At 39.6% G+C, this 20462-nt stretch overlaps 1 protein-coding gene across 2 annotated transcripts in view; it reads left to right on the top strand.

The window, feature by feature from the left end:
• Positions 1 to 1107: 1107 nt before the first annotated feature.
• LOC140464583 (platelet-derived growth factor subunit A-like) overlaps positions 1108 to 20462 on the top strand; it is a 37002-nt gene continuing 17647 nt past the window's right edge. Inside the window, exons 1-4 of one of the 2 annotated variants that reach the window (XM_072559832.1) lie at positions 1108 to 1855; positions 2948 to 3044; positions 9536 to 9640; positions 19712 to 19899. In XM_072559832.1, the coding sequence (XP_072415933.1) occupies positions 1796 to 1855; positions 2948 to 3044; positions 9536 to 9640; positions 19712 to 19899 (450 nt within the window). In that variant the 5' untranslated portion in view covers positions 1108 to 1795. The remainder of the gene's footprint in view (positions 1856 to 2947; positions 3045 to 9535; positions 9641 to 19711; positions 19900 to 20462) is intronic. The other variant, XM_072559833.1, reaches the window with a different exon arrangement.

The following is a 20462-nucleotide window of genomic DNA, read 5'->3' as shown; positions in this document are numbered from 1 at the left end:
AAGTTTCTTGCCCGACTGCACCTTCTCCCTCCTTCCCATATTGCTCCTCCTCTCCACTATCTCCCACATAATTCCTTTCCCCATTTCTCCTGCATCCATAATCTCCCTCCATATTTTCATTGTCTACTCTCATGTTCCTCCATCGCTTCTGACTGTCACTCCACATTGTCCTTCAGGCCCACACTTTCTGAACCTTCTTCCCCCACCTCCATTTCTCTCCATCCTGTCTTGCTTTCAAAGCCATCCTTGTCCTGACACCTCTCACTACTCCACATCTCCCATCTCCTCCACCCCCCCCTAATTTTTCAGCCACTTTCTGCCCTACCATTTTCCACTCTCCTGTCCACCTCCTCTTGCTGTCTCCACATTCTATCCCCCAATCCCATCTCAACCCTTCATATACCTCTACCATTGCCCAATTCACACCATCCCTTTCCCCATCCCTTCCTGTTCCACCTCAATTCTACCACATCCACCATCTTCTCACCCACTTGCTCAACCTACTGCTCCCCACTTCCTCACCCATTATCCCCTCCCCAATCTCTCCCTCCCACCTCCTCCCCTATTACCCTCACCCATTTACCTCCTTCTATATTCCCATTCCCCCCTTACCCATCTCCCCAACCCATCCTCTCCCCAATTCCTCCATACCCATCCACCCCTTCCCTATTTCTACCACTTCTCCATCCCCCACCCATGCACGCCTCCCCTATTCCTCCCCACTCCCAATTAGGTCTATTCCCCAAACGTGCCCATCCCTCCCCCCCCCCCCCCCCCCGGGTCACCCACTACCCTCTCCGGGATTAGGAACCTAAATTCTCTGCTGGCCATGACCAAGTGAGTGGAAAGGCGGAGCTGGGTTTCCAGACTTGCAGGGACCGGGCCGGGTCAGAGTGAGTCCGCCGCGCATTGCAATGAGCTCAGCGTGTGCCCAAGGACAGCAGCCGCGGGCCGTAAGAAACTCTGCCTGGGCGGAGACCGTGTGCGAGAGCCGCCTCTCGCTGCCCTCATCAGTCGCCAGTCGGCGGCACGATGTGAAGCTGTCTCAGTCTGAAGCTCTTTCCGAGGTTGGAGCTGGGTGGGTGGGAGGGGTATGAGGAGCTCCACAATTAGCCTCTGTTCCTGTGTAAGAGTGGGACCATCCAAGGCGCTTCTGCACCGGCTCCAGGATTTTCCATCCGAAGTAGCAGAAATTTCTGAACGGAAAGGAACCCCTTTCTCCTTGGCGGACCGTCTGAACTTCAGCCGCTACCCTATAAACTGCAGGAATTAACACCTTGACCCCCAAGTGAATTCAGAATTAAATTTTGGGGGCGGGGGAAACTCCAAGAAAAAAAACTTTGCCAGATTTTGAGTTCTCTCTTAATCTGGATCTTTAAGTGGGATCGTCCAAGTAGTGAACTTTCAAAAGAACAGGAATAAGTCGGTTTTTATGATAAATTCTCTCTCATAGAGCCTCTGTCCCATCCCCTTTTTTTTGTGTGTGCAGCCAGACAGGTGATGGGCGTATCAGTCCGGTGCAGTGTTGACTCATGGGTTTTTCATTTTGGTCTGATCTGAACAAATATGCAGATCTACCGGCTGGTCTGCTGCTGATGCCACAGAGAGAGAGAGAGAGAGAGAGGGGACGGCAAGGAAACGTACAAATCCAATGTGAAACAGGGAGAGAAAAAAAAATCCTCACACTCTTAGTGACTTTTCCGAGGGATGGTACTGATTTTTTCTGCGACAGGGGCACCGCTGAAGCTCCTAAATGATCGATTCTCGCTGCAGGACAAACTTGAAGTGAAACGAAATGAGAGCCACGGTTTATTTCATGCTCGGCTTTTGTTACCTGACCTGTGCATGTACAGAGGTAAGGTATTTCTTTAAAGCACAGTTAACTGTTAACCTCCTCACGGCTCCCTGCTGTCCTTGCTCTCTTTATTTATCTTGAGTGATAGCGGACGGTTCTTCTGCTGTTTTTCTTTGAGCTTTTGTGTGTGTGTGTGTGTGTGTGTGTGTGTTTTGAACGAGTCGTGCTTTTGTTAACCAGTCCCTGGCAGCAAAGCTGGCTCTGGGCAGTCGCAGCTCGGCAAACTCTGCGCCGGGTTTTCCACCAAATGTGCTTGCAAATATTCCCCTCCGTTAAAATTGATCAAACGGTTCTGTTGCTTTTTTAAAAAAAAATTCCCTCAGGGAATGGGTATTTGTGCTGTGCACTAACTTGGTGCGTGACAGCATTTTTTTTAGCGGCAGGTCTTGGCTTGTGCTTCGAAACGCCTCGGTGTTCTTGAAGTGGGGTGGAGAGAGAGAGAGAGAGAAAAATAAGGCAAAACGATCGTGAGCGGCCAGAATTGTGACTTTTAATACCTTCTCAGGGAAAGACACCAGATCTGAAAGGGAGGGAGAGCAGCACAACCAATTATTGTTATCGCTGGAAGGCTGGGTTTGCGGGCAAAGTGGCTGAGGTCCCTTGTTAGAGCGTGTGTCTCTCTCTCTCTGATCAAAGTTCCAAGGGAACACAACAACCAGGTGCTTCACACCGAGCCCACTAACTTTCTGGTGCGCTTGATTTAGCACTGCTACATTTTACTCGGCGACTGACTGCGAATCAGTGAGAACGAGCCCAATGGTGGTTTGCAAAATGATCTTCCTCCCTGTCGGTCACTTCAGAGCTGTTGACTGTGGGAAGCTGGGGCTGAACATTCGACCTGAGGACAACATGCTCACAACCTCAAGTGCGCACTTGTTTTACTCGGCCTGTTTCAACCCCCTTTTTGCACAGAGCGGGTCAGCTCTGCACTCATTCAAATGACTTATAAAGTTTCTGAAGAACTTGGAGAGTTTACTCTTTTTTTTTACATAAAATTAAAACTTTTCATCGAGGAGGACGATGCGTCATTTGTTTTGTCGATTATTCTATTTTTATGCCTTTTTTCGCTTATTTACCTCATTTACTTCCAAGGAAGCTGAATTTCCCCCCGAATTGCTTGAGAAGCTGGCACACAGTGATATTACCAGCATCCGCGATCTTCAGCGCCTCCTGGAGATTGAATCCGTAGGTAAATTATGTTTATATGTATATATTACCTTCTTTGTCTCGCACATGGGACCACGTTATTGCCTTGTAATAGTAAACCGCACATTTCACGCTGGCTGTCATGTTTATCAATTGTTTCTCGTGTCATGAAGTGAAGTCTGTGAGGTTCAGAATCCAGTCTTAAAGCATTAATGCAGACAGGCTGCAAAGCAGCTAGCGACTTCTGTAACATTACAACTCTTGTGTGAGAACCGGGGCGCTCCACTTTAAAACCCCTCCTCCCCACATACACAGGAAAATAAATTGTGATGGGCTTGGGACTGCATTTTAGGAGTCAGCTCGTGGTGGCACGGAGCGTCCGCCGTCCCACACCAAGCCAGAGTACATGATATTTAAGGCGTTTATAGTGCAAAGACGGAACGGCTCTATATTTGCACAGTTGGGTTGTTGTATGTCATGTGAATTACAAGCGTCAAGACTGACAGCAAGCGCTTGAGACGCCCTCAGTAATGAAGATCAGCACATTGATCCGTTTAACCAGAGAAAGCATTGTTCTCCTTGATGCAGAGTATTAGTATTAAATATGCCTTCGATGTAGACAGCACCCCCTAACAACTAACCCGAGCGAGCTATTTGTGGAGAACATTCAGAAAATGTTAGGTGATAGTCATAACACAGAAGCAGACAGCTCAACTTCAAATATATTTCTTGGTTGAACGTTTAATTCGAATTACTGTATAACGGAAGACGTCACATACTGCAATTAAAAGCTTCTAAGTGTATCAAACCGTGTTCCAGTAATGAGGATAGACCTAGAAGTTATTCCATTTTAGTGGAAAACGGTGGAGTGAGCTATTGAAATCCACCGTATTCTTGAGGCAGAACCTACTTGATCATTGAGTATTTAACGCATTCTGGCATTCCACGGACTGTTTCCTATCTAAAATAAAAGGTCACCAGAAGCCACTGATTCTTTTTAAAGCTTTTGGTCAACTAACAGCAATTGGACACTGAAGACAACTTTTTAAAAATATTTGAGCAAGGAAGAAAAACATTATATTAATGTAGCACTTCACATCCATGGGGATATTCCGAAGAATCTCACAGTCACCAAAGAACCTTTTTACTTCTATTGCAATCTGGTATCCAATTTGTGTAGGGCAAAATCCCACAATAGTAATTACCAGATAGTTTGTTTTAATGATGTGGTTTGAGTGAAATTGCATCAAGGCATCCTGCTCTCTTTTAAATAGTTCCATGAAATATATCTGAGAGGGCAAGTTTAAGATCTCTGTCTGAAAGACAGATGAGATGTTGCCACAGTGTTAGGATGGTAAATTAAAAGCCTACATCAACAGAGCTAAGAATTCATGCCATACTCTGTGCTGACATTGTAAATTAATTTATATGTCTGACAACATAGTTTGCAAAATTGAAAACATTATTAGCAATTCATTTTTTAAAAGTGCATGATCATGGTTTCACAAAGAGTCATGCAGGAAGGTATTATACTATTATAATACATATTCCCAATGAAGGATTTTTGCCCCGAAACGCCGATTTTCCTGCTCCTGAGATGCTGCCTGACCCATTGTGCTTTTCCAGCACCGCACTATCCACTATTATAATACATAGTATGTTCTTTCTCTCAAAGGGAGAGTGTGTGGTGGAGGTACCCAGCTTAGATATATTATCTGTGCAATAAAACATTCATAAAGGGGTCAACTGTTCCATCAAAATCCTCTTTCTGGTCATTGCATTTGTTGGTAAACAACAAAAACTGGCTTCTCTGTTTTTATTTTCCTTTTGTGGTCTGAATGACTTCAGACTGAACACAAACAGACCTGAACACCTGAGCAGGAGCCAAATGACCTCTGTGCAGGTTTTGACAGGTCAGTGAGTTGCAGGCTTGTGTTGACTGATTTTTGAAGTAATCTGTTGCATGGTGGCCAGAAGCAAGTCAAAAAAGCTGCAACACAAGTAACACATTTGATTGGATATAAACAAAACCCTGATATACTTTGATATGTGCATTGTAGTTGTTGCCAACGTCTACATACACAAAATGTAAAGTTAACACAAGCAGTAACAGTATTTGCAAGTTAGTAAATTTCAGGCACACAGGAAACCCTTAGAACAAGTAGATTAAATAAACAATGACTTCCATAAATGGGACTGGGGTAAGAAAGCAGATTAACGTATTATTCAGACAACTGCTAAATCAGAAAAATAAATGTAGAGGAAATTTTTGGAGTCTTTATCTGTTCAGACAGCAGAAGAATTATTGCACCATACCTAAACTCTTCACCAAACCTACACCAGTTCCCCCTCAAATAAAAACAAACAGCCCAGGTTTGAAAAGAGAAAACTCTCTCAGGATTTCTAGCTTGGTCTTGGTCCAGCAACTGCTTTTGAAGGGTAAGTGATGACAAGACTCAAAATTGACTTTTTTTTTTCCCCAATAAGAAAATGGGAACTGAAAGTCGCATTTTCAAGTTTCCGAGATATTAAAAAGTAAATTATGTGAATTTGCCTGCTACATAATTTAAGTGTCATACAACAACTGTGACCATTTAAGTTTCAGTAAGCTCCACAATGGCACACTTTTTAATTCATAAATTTATAGTGGCTGAATGTGGCGAAGAACTGTAGCAGTTAATACTGCTCTAGTGCTGTTCATTTGATGAATCGGTAGGTGCTTACATTCCCTGGAGTGGCACTGGCCTTACCAATTTAGGGAAAAAATCCTCTGTTTTAATTGGACTCTGGTGGGTTCATTGATCTTAACTGTGACAATGGCCAAGATATTTCAATAAGACTATGTGGGGAAATGAGGTTTGTGTTTTTATGTTGGATAAGGCCAAGTTGTGTTCTGCTGTGACTTGTTCACCTTTACTATAGTAAAGCCAGCTGCAAATACTTGCTGTCAAAATTAAAAACGCTTGGGAAAGCTACTGGTGGGTGTCCAATGCCTGTAGATTACAACCCAGTAAATAACAACAATTTGTACTTGTATTAGGCTTTTTAAGGTAATAAAATATTCCAAGGTGCTTAAAAGATGTACTATGATATAAATATGTCACTAAGATATTTAAGGAGATATTAGGTCAGAAGGCTGAAGGCTTGGACAAAGGTAGGTTTTAAGGATTATTTTAAAAGTCAGAAAGCGAGGTAGAGAGATGTATAGGTAGGGAATTCCAGAACTTGGTGCCAAGATAACTGAAGGTGCAGCCAACAGTAGTGGAGTGATTAAAATTGGGGATACTCAAAAGGTCAGAATTAGTCTGCAGATATCTTAAATAGTTGTGGGGCTGAAGTGGATTGAACCAAAAGGGAGGAGTGAGGCCCTAGAAGGATTTGAAGACGATAATGAGAATTTTTAACATCAAAATTTAGCTTGACTGGGAGTTAGTGTAAGTTAGTCAGTCCAGTAGTGAGAGGTGAACAGGACTTGATGTGAGTTAAGACATATGTAACAGGGTTTTAAATGGTCTCAGGTTTACAGATGAGCATAGTTGGAAGACCAGCCTGCAGTGTAGTACATTGCTGGATTCTTGAGTTAATGAAAGTCATAGTCATAGTCAGAAAGTATGAGGGAAATGAGAGTTTCAATGTTACTAAGGTAGACTTAGTGATGGTGTGAATATGAGGCCGAAGGTTCACCTCGGGAGTAAAATATGACACCAAGGTTACAAACAAATCTGCTTGATCTTGGATTGTTGCCAAGGGCAAAGATGGAGCAGGTAGCTAGGAAATGGGATATTAAGTCAATTCACCTGAGAGGGATGTTTCTAAACCTCCTTAGTGTCTACTTAGTACTTTCTTTGACTTTCCTAATTAACTTTGTTCTTGTGTTCAGATGTCACTTTTCTCCTCGCTGAAATGTTCACTTATTTATTGAACACTTCTTAAATCTTTGTATTTTTATCCTGTTTTGCCAATTCCACTTTCAGCTCAGTTTATTTTATTATTTTGAGTTTCCTCTATTATTGTTGTTAATTTTTAAGTAATTGTCCACTTCTGCATTTTGAAAGCATTTTGAGTGCTTTCTGAAATGAGAACTGAAAAACTGTGGAAATTTTGGTGATTTGGGCCTTATTCTGGACCCATAGGAGTTTAATTTGCTGGGTTTATCATATTCCCAGCAAATGAGGAGCAAACTCAAAAATCCCTGTAATTCAGACAGCTTCAATAACATCTGTCACATGTTGGTACATCTTACAGTAGTCTTTAACTGGGGACTGACTTACTAATTATAAACAGACAATGTAGCATGGTATCGTCAAGCTGCCAGTTCCCAGGTTGTGGGATATTGACAGAAGTGGCAACAAGCTTTGTGGTGTTATTAAACCTGAGATGATCTACTGAAAAAAATGTAATTAATTGCCTTGTTGGCTAAGCTTGTGTTATCATTCATTCTCAGCAATAATTACTGGTTGGTGATTACTTATTCACATTATTATTTTGATTAGATTACCTATAGTGTGGAAACAGGCCCTTCGGCCCAACAAACCCACACCAATCCTCCAAATAGTAACCCACCCAGACTCCTTTCCCTCTGACTGACACACCTGACCTACGGGCAATTTTGCATGGCCAATTCACCTGACCTGCACATCTTAGGATTATCCGCCAGAGCACCCGGAGGAAACCCACACAGATACAGGGAGAATGTGCAAACTCCACACAGACAGTTGCCTGAGGCTGGGATCGAACCTGGGGCCCTGGTGCTGTGAGGCAGCAGTGCTAACCACTGAGCCACCATGCCACACTCCTTGTAAAGAGTGTTGTTTTAAATTTGAAATACAGTAATGCTGTTCATGTTAAACATGATCAATAAATGCTTATATTCACTTCTTAACTTTGATTACAAATTTGATATTTAGGACAAAGACAAAGTGAAATGTGTAAAGAGATCTGTTAAAGAAATACTGTAACTTTTCACAGAGTAATGTTTTGAAGTTCAATGCCATCACAATTTAAGGACAAAACAGACCTAAGTGTCGAGAAATATTCTCGCTTGCTGTCTCGCCGTGGGGCTGTGGTTCCACATCTGCTGAACACCTTCCAGTGCTACATTTCAACGTCCAATCTTCCAAGTGTGAACCCGAGCATGAAACCTTTAATATAGTTAAACCTGTTACATGCCCTTACTGAGTGACCACACTTGCAACCTTTCTAAACGTGGAAAAATGATCAAGTGTGGGATTCTCCTGCCCCAACATCAGTTTGTGAAATTAACTGTGGTACTCCTGCCTGCTGTTTTAGTTGAAATCATTATTTTAGCGCACATGAGTAAAGGAAATTGGGACTTTCTAGTTTCTGTGGCTCAATGCCACATTATCCTTAATCTTAAATATAAACCCCCAAACTGTTCTCAGATATCACTTTATTGTGTCAGGAAAACATTGAATAAGGTTCATGCATGGAAGAAAGTTGTGTGGAGGTTGCAGTTTTACTAACCTGTCCAGTTTTTCTGTGCCATACCTATGTGGTTGATTTATTTCCAGATTTGTGAAACTTAACTGATCTCATGTGAGGTTGGTGGTGGGGATACTCAGAATGGCTGCAGCATCCCTACGATAATGAAGGGAAGAATCAATTAAGTTTTTCATTTGATTATTATCCAGCGACCCCTTCTGGAAATGTTCAGGTAGATGCCAGGATTACCAATGAAAGCTATTTTCCTTCTCCCACCTCAGCACACTAACATGGTACAAATGTGAAATTAGGCTAGTTGTTCATGCACAACTGGGAGTGGAACTCTCTTAGATGCTCAGAAATTGAGGAAAATGGGGTAGAAAATTATTTTTAAATGTAACAATAATGATCACTGTGTGGAGAAAATAATTAATTGTATATTGTTAATTAATAAAATACAACATGGGTGAGACTGGATCCCTGACTTTTATTTCTCATGCAATGTCTGTGTTGATGAATGGCTATTTTCGTGATTTGTATAATTATAGTAACATTTAAATCATATCTCACAGTAGTTGTTGTACTTTGAATTAGCACAAATTGACTCTGAGAGTCCTCAAAGGCGAATAGTGCATTTAACAGTATTGTATGTTTTATGCACTTTGTCATTTAAAAAAAATTGTAGCTGTCATGAAAACTTACTGGCTAACTATACAATTTAGTGTAATACTGAGGGAAATATGCCTGGTGGATTGATTTCCATCTTTGGTAACTGTTACATCCTTGGTTTTCATGAGGACAAGGAATAGGTTCACTATACTTAACCTTAGAATCCATGGCTTCCAGCTTGGAACATCAGCGTGTGCTTGGCTGTGATGATTCATGTAGCTAAATAGTTTGCTAACTGTTGTGCTATGCTTTGAATTGAGATTGGGTCATCTGTGAAATATAAATGAAATTCTTTGGGTTTGATTGCAAGAATGATGACTGTCAACATAAAATACTGAAACGCGCATTTAATGTTAACATTGTATTTGGTGTATCAAATGATATGGCTAGTTCTCATATGTGCAATTTTTCCTCCTATCACAGGGGATGATGATCTCACAGAATCTAATTTAAGGTCTCACAGTATTAATGCAGTAAAACATGAGTATACAAAGCGTTCAGCACCTATACGCAGAAGGCGAAGTATTGGTAAGTGTAGTTTTACCATTTTATTTTGTAACAGTATCTTTTAAGTATTGTATAACTTTATTTTTGTTATGCAGTAGTACCTATTTTGGATACATCAAGCAGTTTATGGGAGAAATTTACCAGGTCTATCAATATTGTGAAGATGGAAGTGATTACAATCTGAATTATTTAAAATTATTTTGTATTAGACAATTATTTCAATATCACAGAATCTTATGGTGATACTGTGATCCTGACTTTGTCTTAGAAATCAGTTGAGGATCAGATCAGATGTCATTTCATTTGGATGATTTCAGTGTGACATGGAGTTTGCTCACTTTTAAAGTAATACTGATTGTCAGCTCATGTTCCCCTTATTGGTGATTTGAGGTGAGATGTACTATTCCCTTTATATCATGCAGCGGTATAGACATGTCCTATGATTGTGTAGTTCATGTCATAAGACTGTTGAAACTAGCAAACTGTGTTCTGCCCCCGCCCAAACCATATAGAAATGGATTTGAGTAGCTCTGCACCTGTAAATGTTATCTTGAATAGCTCCAGCTGTAGTTTGGCTCAAAGACATAGCACACCTTGCAATTGATTTAATATTGACAAAGTGTTTAGACTTTTTGCTGTTTATGCTGTTACCTGAACTCTTTGATGTTACTGCCCTGTGATCTGCTCTATGTAATTTCAGGAAAACTAATATAAGAAGAGGGTCATAGTGAAAGAACTACATAATGTGGATTTTCTTTCAAATTCTTTCCTCTCTTGGTAGGATTCCACCCATCCCAGTAAATCTTCACGTGATTATTTCTTACATGCAAAATCAGATGGGAATTGTTGGCAAGCCATACAAACATTTTGTTAGGTGATTCTGCCACACTCAATGTTTCTATGGTTTGCACTTTTAGCAGGGTACCTAGATAGCAAATAGTGACCTGGCTGATTTTGCTTGCATCTTCTTAGCCAAGACTGATCTAAGTTGTAAACCAAGCAACTGAGCCATCAGAGCATTGTTTGCAGGCGACTGGGAACCCGCATACACTGTGTCGCTAGTCTTTAATTGTTGCAGGTCCATTTAGAAATATTGACATAGACCCTCTCCCTACCTCTAACTTCCTCAAAGACAGTGGGGCAAACATCTCAAAGCTGTGTACCCAGAGCAGGGCTTCATTAAATGGAGGCACAAAGTTATAAACTTTATAAAACTGATACTTTCTGGAACTGGCAAGGCTCTGCCTGTTACCCAAGGAAAAACAATACACTCATTACAAAACAGTTTATGAATAAATAACATAAATATTGTGCTAGAAAATCAATAGGTACAGAATATGTGCCTGCTTATTGACTCCTATTTACCAATTCATAACTTTGTATCACTGCCAAACTTACAAAAACATACAATGCCAACTAGATAGAATATACTTAATAGCTTTAAATGTTGATTAATACTTAAATTAGAAAACACCTTATGTTTTCACTTTTGTTTACCTTGAGGTATGCTACTTTGTTACTTTGTCTCCTCTAAATTGCTGAATATTGTATCTTTTGGAATTATTTCTGAATTATTGTGGTGATTCTATAATTTGTGGAGCTCTACTCACAAGTAGAAAGGCATCAAAGAACTAGGAAGAAGTGATAACATCTTTATTGTTGACCTTGCATAATTTTCCTGGGAGTCTGGTGGAGGCTTGTTGAATCAGCATTTGAAGATAAGTAATATAAATAACAGGGTGCTATAGGTGTAACATGTAAGTTACTGAATGTCAGGACCTGTCAGCCATTACATAGTAAGCCTGTTTTCTACTTTAAACAAATAGTTAGGTGACATTTTGGTTAGAGAGTGTGTCATTTTAGTTCATCTTAGCTGTCAGCTGAGGAGGACTAAACAAGCTGCCTCTTCATCAGGGAAGACTTTATTGTCCCAGAGAATTAAGGGATAGAGATGATGTAAAATAGCCTAAAACTCTGATAAAGAAAGAAAAGCAAAGTTCACTTTGTTATGTGATCATATTGTGAATTCAGATTAACTTGATGTAATACCTGAGTTTTATTCTCACTGTCTCTGTTTATGATCGCACCTGAGCCTGATCTTGACTTCTTTTTTTATAATGAACATCCAGGCATCAATTAATGTACATTATAAGCATGGTTTCTTTTTCTCAGAAAATGTTGCAATTCAACATGTGAAATAAATAGCCTGGCACTAAGATGTTTTTAAAAAAGTAAACAAAAGCAACATTCTGTGGATGCTGGCAATTTGAAATGAAATGCTGGAAGTAGTCAGCAGATTTGGCTGGATCTGTGGAGACAACATCGGGTAGTTTGGTCAAACCTTAATGATCAACCTTTTCCATTTTTATTTGAAAAAAGTGGTAATTTTGAAATAGAATTGCCTGTTGGTATCTAATATTCACCATGTGCTTCTTAAAATGGTTCTGCCAATTAAATCTTGTTATCCCTTCCTCTGTTCAAAGGATGAGATATGGTTCTATGCATGCTGGGTATCCTCTGAAAGCCAGTCTTCATGTGCTAAACTGTCTTCAGTTTAAACAGTGTGTAACAGCAGGATATTTGATAAGTATCACAACTGAACCTGATCCTGTTGTTGCCCAGCATTTACATGATCCCTTCTAGCAAACATCATTGGACAGTGATTAGGAGCAAGTATCCTGCTCTTTCTCCCTCTTCTAGACTCTTGTAGTCAACTCTTGCCTTATAATTTACATGTTCAGACAACCTTTCACAGACCAGAGATTGAATGTGGGGATTATGTCAGTATAATTCTATTCCAGCGTAGCTAGTAGATTTACTAATTGAGTAGGTTACACCAGCCCCATAGTGTTTTTTACACATTTGTTTACCTTAAAACAAAATGTAGCACTAATTATCTGAAACCCTGACAACTATAGATTAGTACATTCAGACTGCTGAATATGTCATGGTCTATCCTTGAAATTTGTTGGCTAGTGATTTAATCAAACTTTTATTTCATGAGAAAATTGGCAAAACAGCAAAGTATCAGTCATTGTGTTAGTAAAATGAACTTAATCCTGTTATAGTGTTGTAATTCCAAATTACAGATTTCAAATCCTCATCTAAATCTCTAGATTTTCAAAATCCTGTTTAAAATCTAATACCTTTTTACCAATAGCTTGTGTAACTGTTGTTTATGTCAACCCTCTGTTAATCATACAGGCAATGACTGTTATGTTGCACAAAGCACAGTGTTTCACTACTGATTCCCAGTAAGGTACTATGAATTTTAAAGGTATATGAAATTAAATGGTCATTTATTAATATATTTTCCCTTTGACATTTTCTTTCTAAAGTGTTGTTGTTTGTACAGTTGAAACATACTGTGGAAAATCCTCATATAAGCAAACCTGCCCCAATACATTCTTTAAATTCAAATTCATGCCCCAACATGTTGCAGAGAAGCTGAAGACACATTGTACTGCTGCAAAACTTGTTTATATCTGCATCAATATACCTAGAACAGTCAAATAACATGAGACTGTTTTCTGTCAGCTATAAAGATGTTCGCTCGTTACGTCTGACCTGAGCTGCATGGGTAGACAAAACTGGGATAGACTCCCACCCTGGTTGATGATCAACTGGAATAGAGACTAAACTGCTTTGACATTTAATACATCCATGTATACTAGAACAGTCCGAAGAGCATTTGTTATACATAGGTAGTGTGTGATTTTTTTTTGAAATCCTGAATAATCTAACAAAATTTGAAACAGGCATTTTCATATTCCATATCGATACTGAACTTTGTTTTCACTGGCTTTTCATTTGGTCAGAAAGTGGAAACTTAACACCAAAGAGCAAATTTTGTTCTACAAAGCTTCACAATTCTGTGTAGCAGTAACAATGATTGAAAGGAAGCCTATAAAAATGGGCAGACTGCTTCAACCTGCACAAAGTCATGTCTGGTTGTGGCCTGGCTTGGGGAGTCATGTGAGAGAGAAAGAAATAATGGTGATATACAATAGCGCACAAAGTGTTGTACTGAGTTAGTACATCTAGATGTCACTATTGTGCCTCTAAATAGTGGGAGTGTTTCTGAAGTTAGTGGCATCCAATAGCAAGGAAAGAATCTTTAAATTAATATGTTCTGTTGTTTCACTAATATTCAGGTGCATGGATCATTAACAGAGGAATTGGAATGTTCCTTGTTAGTTTTACCTCACTTGTTCCTCCTTATTCCTGCCACTTTTCACTCTTCCTGCCCTAAGTGCTATTTAGGGAGTACAATTTCTTGATATGTAATGTTGACTCATGACCACTCTTTGTGTGTGTGTGTGTGTGTGTGTGTGTGTGTGTGCGTGCGTGCGTGTGTTCATGACTGGTTGTGGGGTTGGTGATAGAGTGAGGACAATCCTACCATTATCAAAGTACACTTTGCAGCAAGGTCCATCAAATAATACTTAGCAATGTAAACCTCAACCAATTTTTAAAAATTCTTTCCTTTCCAGTTGACCATAGAATTGGTCAACTCAGTTGACTTAACTGAAGCCAGACACCTCCAAAAAATTGACTCAACCTGACTACGAACTTTTCTGCTTCAATGTATTCTGATCTCAACTTTGATCAAAGAAAACTGGACATCTGTTATCACCCATTATAGTAGCCTGGATTTCAAATGTTTACCTTGTTATTTGCAGCTTCTAAAATTGAATATAAACATACTAGTTAGTAGCTGAAGTAGGCCATTTGGCCCCTTGAACTGTTCTGCCATTCAATAAAATTTTGACTGATCTAAGTGTGCTTTCAACACCACTTTCCTTACTACCCTGATACCCTTAACTTTCTTCTCCCAAATGGAGAGATATACTTTCAGCATCCACCTATTTAAGTCCCATCAGGATCAATAAGGTCACCTCTCTTCCAAACTCCAGTGGATACAGATCCAACTTTTCCAACCTTCATAAGATAACCCTTTCATATTGGGAAACAGTCATGTGAGTTTTCTCTGAGCTGTTTCTCATGGAATTATGTCCTTTCTTAAATAATTGTTACTTTGAATTATTTTGTTTTACTAAAGTTGAGGATGACACAAGGATACCAAAGGGTTAGGTTCAGGTCAAATGAATTAGCAAAAATTATCAGATGGAGTATGTCAGAAAATGTGATGTTCTGCACTTTGGTAGGGAGAGTAGAAGAGCTAAATATTATTTGAAAGGGGAAAGACTGCAGAAAGCTTCAGTACAGAGGGGTTTATGGATTCTCGTGTATGAATCTCAAAAAGCTAGCGTCCAAATTCAGTGGCTAATAGAGAAGGCACGTGAACTGCTGACCTTTAGATAAAAGAGAATGGAGTATAAAAGTGGAGATTCTTGATTGGTAGGGGATCAAGGATTTCGGGAGAAGCCAAGAGAATGGGTTTGAGAAACTACAGAGCCATAGTCGAATGGTGGAGCAAACTGGATAGTCTCATTGCTCATGTATCTAAGGGTCTTATGGAAGTCTTGCTGAAACTAAACAAAGCACTTGGAATACTGTGAACCATTTTGGTCCCCTTCTCTACTGACACATGTACTGGCATTGGAGGCAGTCCAGAGAAAGTTCACTAGGGTATGCTAGCATGGAGGAATTTTATTATGGGAGAGGCTGAGTAGAGTAGGTTGGGTTTGTCTTTATGGTGATAAGAGTGAGAGGAGACCTTGTTGAAAAGCAATATTCTTAAGGGGCTTTACAAGATCACGAGATATTTCCCTTGGGGGGATTCATACACGAGAATCCATAAACCCCTCTGTACTGAAGCTTTCTGCAGTCTTTCCCCTTTCAAATAACATTTAGCTCTTCTACTCTCCCTACCAAAGTGCAGTCTAAGAGGATGCCTATTTAAGACTGAGATGAACTGGATTTTTTTCTGAGGGTCGACAATCTATGGAATGTTTACCAAAGAAGGCTGTCAAGGATTGGTCATTAAGGATATGTGAAGCTGAGATAGACAGACAGGTTTCTAATCTATAAAGGAATCAAGAGTTATGGAAGAAAAGGCAGGAACGTGGAGTTGAGTATTGTCAGATCAACTGTGATGTCATTGAATGGCTGAATACTTCTGCTCGTATACCTTATGGTGTAAGTACATGGACTTCTTCCTCATGTAGAGTCACTTCCACTGGCCCTTCTGTTGTGGAATTCCTCTGCACTGAAAGAAAGATACAGAATTGGAAATTCTGGTTGTTCACAAGTATCAGTGGCAATGATGAATGTGTAAAATAGGAGCTGAAAGAGACCATGTAGCACGTTGAGACTGCTCTTTCATTCAATAAGTTCATGACTGATTTGTGTTTCAAATTCCATGTTCCCAATGCCCTGGTAACCCTTAACTACCCTGTCTAACAAGATTATATCTACCTCCTGCCTTAAAAATACCAAAGTCCAAGTTTTCACCATCATTTGAGACAGGAGTCCAAATTTGTGCAATCCTCATCTCTGTTCTTAAAGAATGACCCCTAATTTTAAGTGTTCCCTAGTTCTGGACTGACATGCAAAAAGAAACATAGTTTCTATGTTTGTCTCAATAAGTTCATTCAGGGTCTTGGACCAAGTCACCCCTCACTCCAGTGGACACTAATCCAGCCTGTCCAACCCATCTCAATAGGCATCCTGCTTATTCGATGTGTCAATGTAGTAACCTCTGCTTATCTATCTACAATACATTTTCATGCTTAAACAAGGAGACAAAATTTCACAATATATTTGAGATACGGTTTCAACAGTGCTCCTCTGTATAACAGAAGCATACCACCAATTTTGATTTCATTTGCAAGCTTACTAACCACACCTTCTGTATTCACATTCAAATCATTTATTAAAATGATAAAAGCAGTGGACCCAGCACCGATTCTTGCGGCACACCGCTGGTCACAGGCCTCCAGTCCAACTCTCCCCCGGCTCCCTCTGTCTCCTACCTTCGAGCCAATTTTGTATCCAGATGGCTAGTTCTCCTTCTATTCCATGTGATCTAATCTTGCTAACCAATCTACCATGCGGAGTCATGTCGAATGCCTTGCTGGAGTCCACATTGTCAATGTCTACCACTCTGCCTTCATAATCTTCTCTGTTACTACTTCAAAAAAAACTCATTCAAGTCGGTGAGTCATGATTTCCCACATACAAAGCCATGTTGACTATCCCTAATCAGTCCTTGCCTTTCCAAATACATGTAAATCCTGTGCCTCAGAATCCTCTCTAAGAACTTAACCACCACTGATGTCAGGCTCACTGGTCTGTAGTTCCCTGGCTTTTCCTTACCACATTTCTTAAATAATGGCACCGTGTTAGCTAACCTCCAGTCTTCTGGCACCTCACCCTTGGCTACTGATGATACAAATATCTCAGCAAGGGGTCCAGCAATCACTTCTCTAGCTTCCCATAAAGTCCTGGGGTACATCTGATCAGGACCCAGGGATTTATCCACCTTCGTGCGTTTTAAGACAAGCACCACCACCTCTGTAATATTGACATTTTTCAAGATTCAGTATTGTTTGTGGTGCATTTTTCCTGGCAGTACATCATCTCAAAATCTTCTAAAGAAAGAATGTGTCACATTTATATAGCAACTTTCGTGATTTTAGATTGTACCAAAGCACTTTAGTTAATTAAGTATTTGAAAAGTGTAGCTACTGTTATAATATAGGAAATAAGACAGCCATTTTGGGCACACCAAGGTGTTACAAACTGAAACATGATGATGACCACATCATCTGTATTTGTGTTGACTGAATGTATATTGTTGGCAAGGACACAAGAGATAACATGCCGAAATACCGATAGAACCTCTTGAATGGAATTGTGTGGGTTCTCCTTTGACAGCAGTTTTGGGCAAGATCCAACTCCTCTTTAATCCCCATATTGTATCAATAGAGTATGTTGTTTAGCAAATAAATCCAAATAACATGAAGTCATTCATATAAAGCTTTCAAAGGGCATGTAAAACATAGTGCATTCTCACCTAGTTATTCATGTTGTCACTATGCTACAGTGTGGATTTTCTACATAGAGTACTGTGTAATCTGTGTTTTTCGTGTTCTGGGCTCTTAAGTTCCTTTGCTTATAAAGATAATGTATTCTTGAAAAAATTATCGGAAATAAGTAGATAAGTAGTGAAACTTGGGTATGGCTACAGAGTATTATGATAAAGAAGAGGCCCTTTGGCCCATCAAGTCATTTCTGGCCTCTCTACACTAATCCCATTTTCCAGAACTTGGCCAATTGTCTTGAATGTTAGGTGTCCAGTTATAAGTCTGTATTTGGTGCTGAAGGCAGGCAATGAGAAAATGAATAATCTGCAACATGGAATGACTCCCACATTTAAAAGCTGGATTGGTTAACATGCTACCTCATGTGATAGTGAGAGATATAGATTAGAAATCTCTAAACTTTTTATTCATGGTCTGTACTCTTAGTCCTCAAGCCAAAAACAGTTGGGTTCTCCAGTTGGCTTCTGTATTTCAGGCCAATCAAAGGAAACAATCAGGCAAGGTGCCTGCTTCCAATTATTTCCACATGACCTGCACAGTGGGAAAATACCTACTTGTGAATGAGTTTGATCCGCTAGTGTTTATAATACTATTTAAGTAGTAATTTATACCTTCAGTGTAGGAAGAATAACGTCATTTAAAAAAATGTAAAGAGAGGAACATGTTCGGGAGAGGGGAAAAGGTAGGTTGGAAAATAATCTGTGCACAACTGCAGTGTTGTAAGCCACTGGAATGAAAGCAGAGCTTCTCTGACCACATGTGTGTGGTGCTAGTTATGAATGGCACACTTCCATTGTATGGTTTCTGGGTGTGATTGTAGTGGTATGCAAGCAAGTGCAATGTACACATCCCTGCTGGCTGAATCAGAAGGTAATGATTAATGCATTTTAAAGTTTTTTTGTGTAATAATAGATATATCAGGGGACTTTATACCTGACCATTGCCTACTATTCAGTCTATAAATGACAAGATCTTAGAACAAATAACATTTCTTCCCCTGTAATTGTTTATTAGGTTCCTTGTGTAATTTTGTTGTGACCATTTAACATGTCCATGATATGCTTTCTTCAGCTAATGTCATTCTATTAAACAGAGACCAGTGTACTTTAATTGAAATTAAGTGAGATACTGAGACTAAAGGATGAATTTCAGAAGGGTTTAGGTGCAGTGCTTGATTTGGGCTTAAATGAGCACATTAGGCCCAATGCCAACTCACCTTCGGTCCACTTGTCTGTGGTGTTTGTTAGTTTCCTTTACCATTGAGATATTGGCAACAGTTAATCACTGTTAATTGCATGTGTGATTCCATGAGAAGCTGCACTGTTTTGTATGCTACCGACCCCTATAATAGATTAAAGTGTGGCTGGTCCAATAGAAAATGCACTGTTGTGTGGTAGAGCCATATAATTACGAAGGTCCAAGGTTTAATGGCTAATTCATATTGAGTTAACTGAAGCAGGAACATTTTTGCAATGGACCCACATGGTGCTTTTCAGGTTAAACTATTTTTCTTCATTAATCTGTTCAGAGATGTTATTACACAACTCTGGAGCAGGTTGGACTTGAATGTGGGCCTCCTGATCCAGGGGTAGGGATGCTACCACTGTACCGCAAGAGGATCCCCTTTAGGCGAAAGAGAGAAAGGATTAAGCAAAACTCCTTCTATTGATCTCTTTCAAATAACCCCTGGTGGAATGTATGGATGTCAACAGTTGGCAAGGTAGTTGAATAAATTGCTGACGCTCACCATGAGACTCACATGTGACTGGTTAGTTACATACCAGATGGTGTTTTTTGCTGTTGAATCTATACCTTCAGCAAGCCAATCTGCAGGAATGTAAAATAAAAACCCAGAAAATGCATTTATAACGAGGATGAAAAGCCCTGACTGTTTTTCCAAATATGTTTGCCAAGCAAAATTTCCCCTTTGTGCTTTAAGTTACTTTTTTCTGACAGTAAATACATTTATTGACTCGAATGCTTTGTCTATTTTGAAACGTATCTCACGAGTGCAAAAGAAATTGTCTTTCAAACATAAAATATTTGAACCAATACTCAAAGTTACTTTGTTGAAATTTTTCAGAAGAAGCTGTTCCTGCAGTGTGTAAAACAAGGACTGTCATTTATGAAATACCTCGCAGTCAGATAGATCCCACCTCTGCCAACTTCCTGATATGGCCTGCTTGTGTGGAGGTCAGACGCTGCACAGGCTGCTGCAACACTGGCAGTGTCAAATGCCAGCCCTCTCGGATACATCATCGAAGTGTCAAGGTGAGGAAAAAGAACTTAACAGACTGGGTTACAATTGAATCTCACTCATCCATAATCTCATCCTATTCTTAAGAGGAGTGGGTGGAAGGGGGAGTTTGGAGGGAATCCATGTTGGCATGCGTTGTGTGAAAAATAACTTGATATCATCTTATCTATCGTTTAATAAGCCTTAAAGTGATTTTAATTGGTTCTTTTAGGATCTGGAGAATACATTTTTGAAAAGAAAATAAACAATGATATGGTCTGTCTGTTCTTGGCACAAACTGAAGTAAATGGAAAAATAGCTCATTTATATCCTACAGTAGCTTAGCTGTTTTGGGGTGGGTGCAAAAACCTTCATTTTGACCAATGACTTTATATATTTTACTAGGAGTTAACTGCACTTCAGGCCATTATGAACAAAATTGAACTAGTATTGGAATAAAAGATTCAATATTTTGTGATGCTGTAGTCAAAATTAATGAATTAATGTGGCAAAGCTGTTATATTAATGTGGACTGCTTATGATGTTGAGGATCTGGAAATGACATTTTATTCCTTTTAATACGAAGTAACAAGCATAC

The sequence above is a fragment of the Chiloscyllium punctatum genome, chromosome 40 (genome assembly GCF_047496795.1).
Source record: "Chiloscyllium punctatum isolate Juve2018m chromosome 40, sChiPun1.3, whole genome shotgun sequence".
In the NCBI taxonomy this organism is placed as follows: Eukaryota; Metazoa; Chordata; class Chondrichthyes; order Orectolobiformes; family Hemiscylliidae; genus Chiloscyllium; species Chiloscyllium punctatum.
This window is presented reverse-complemented; position numbering and strand designations above follow the sequence as displayed.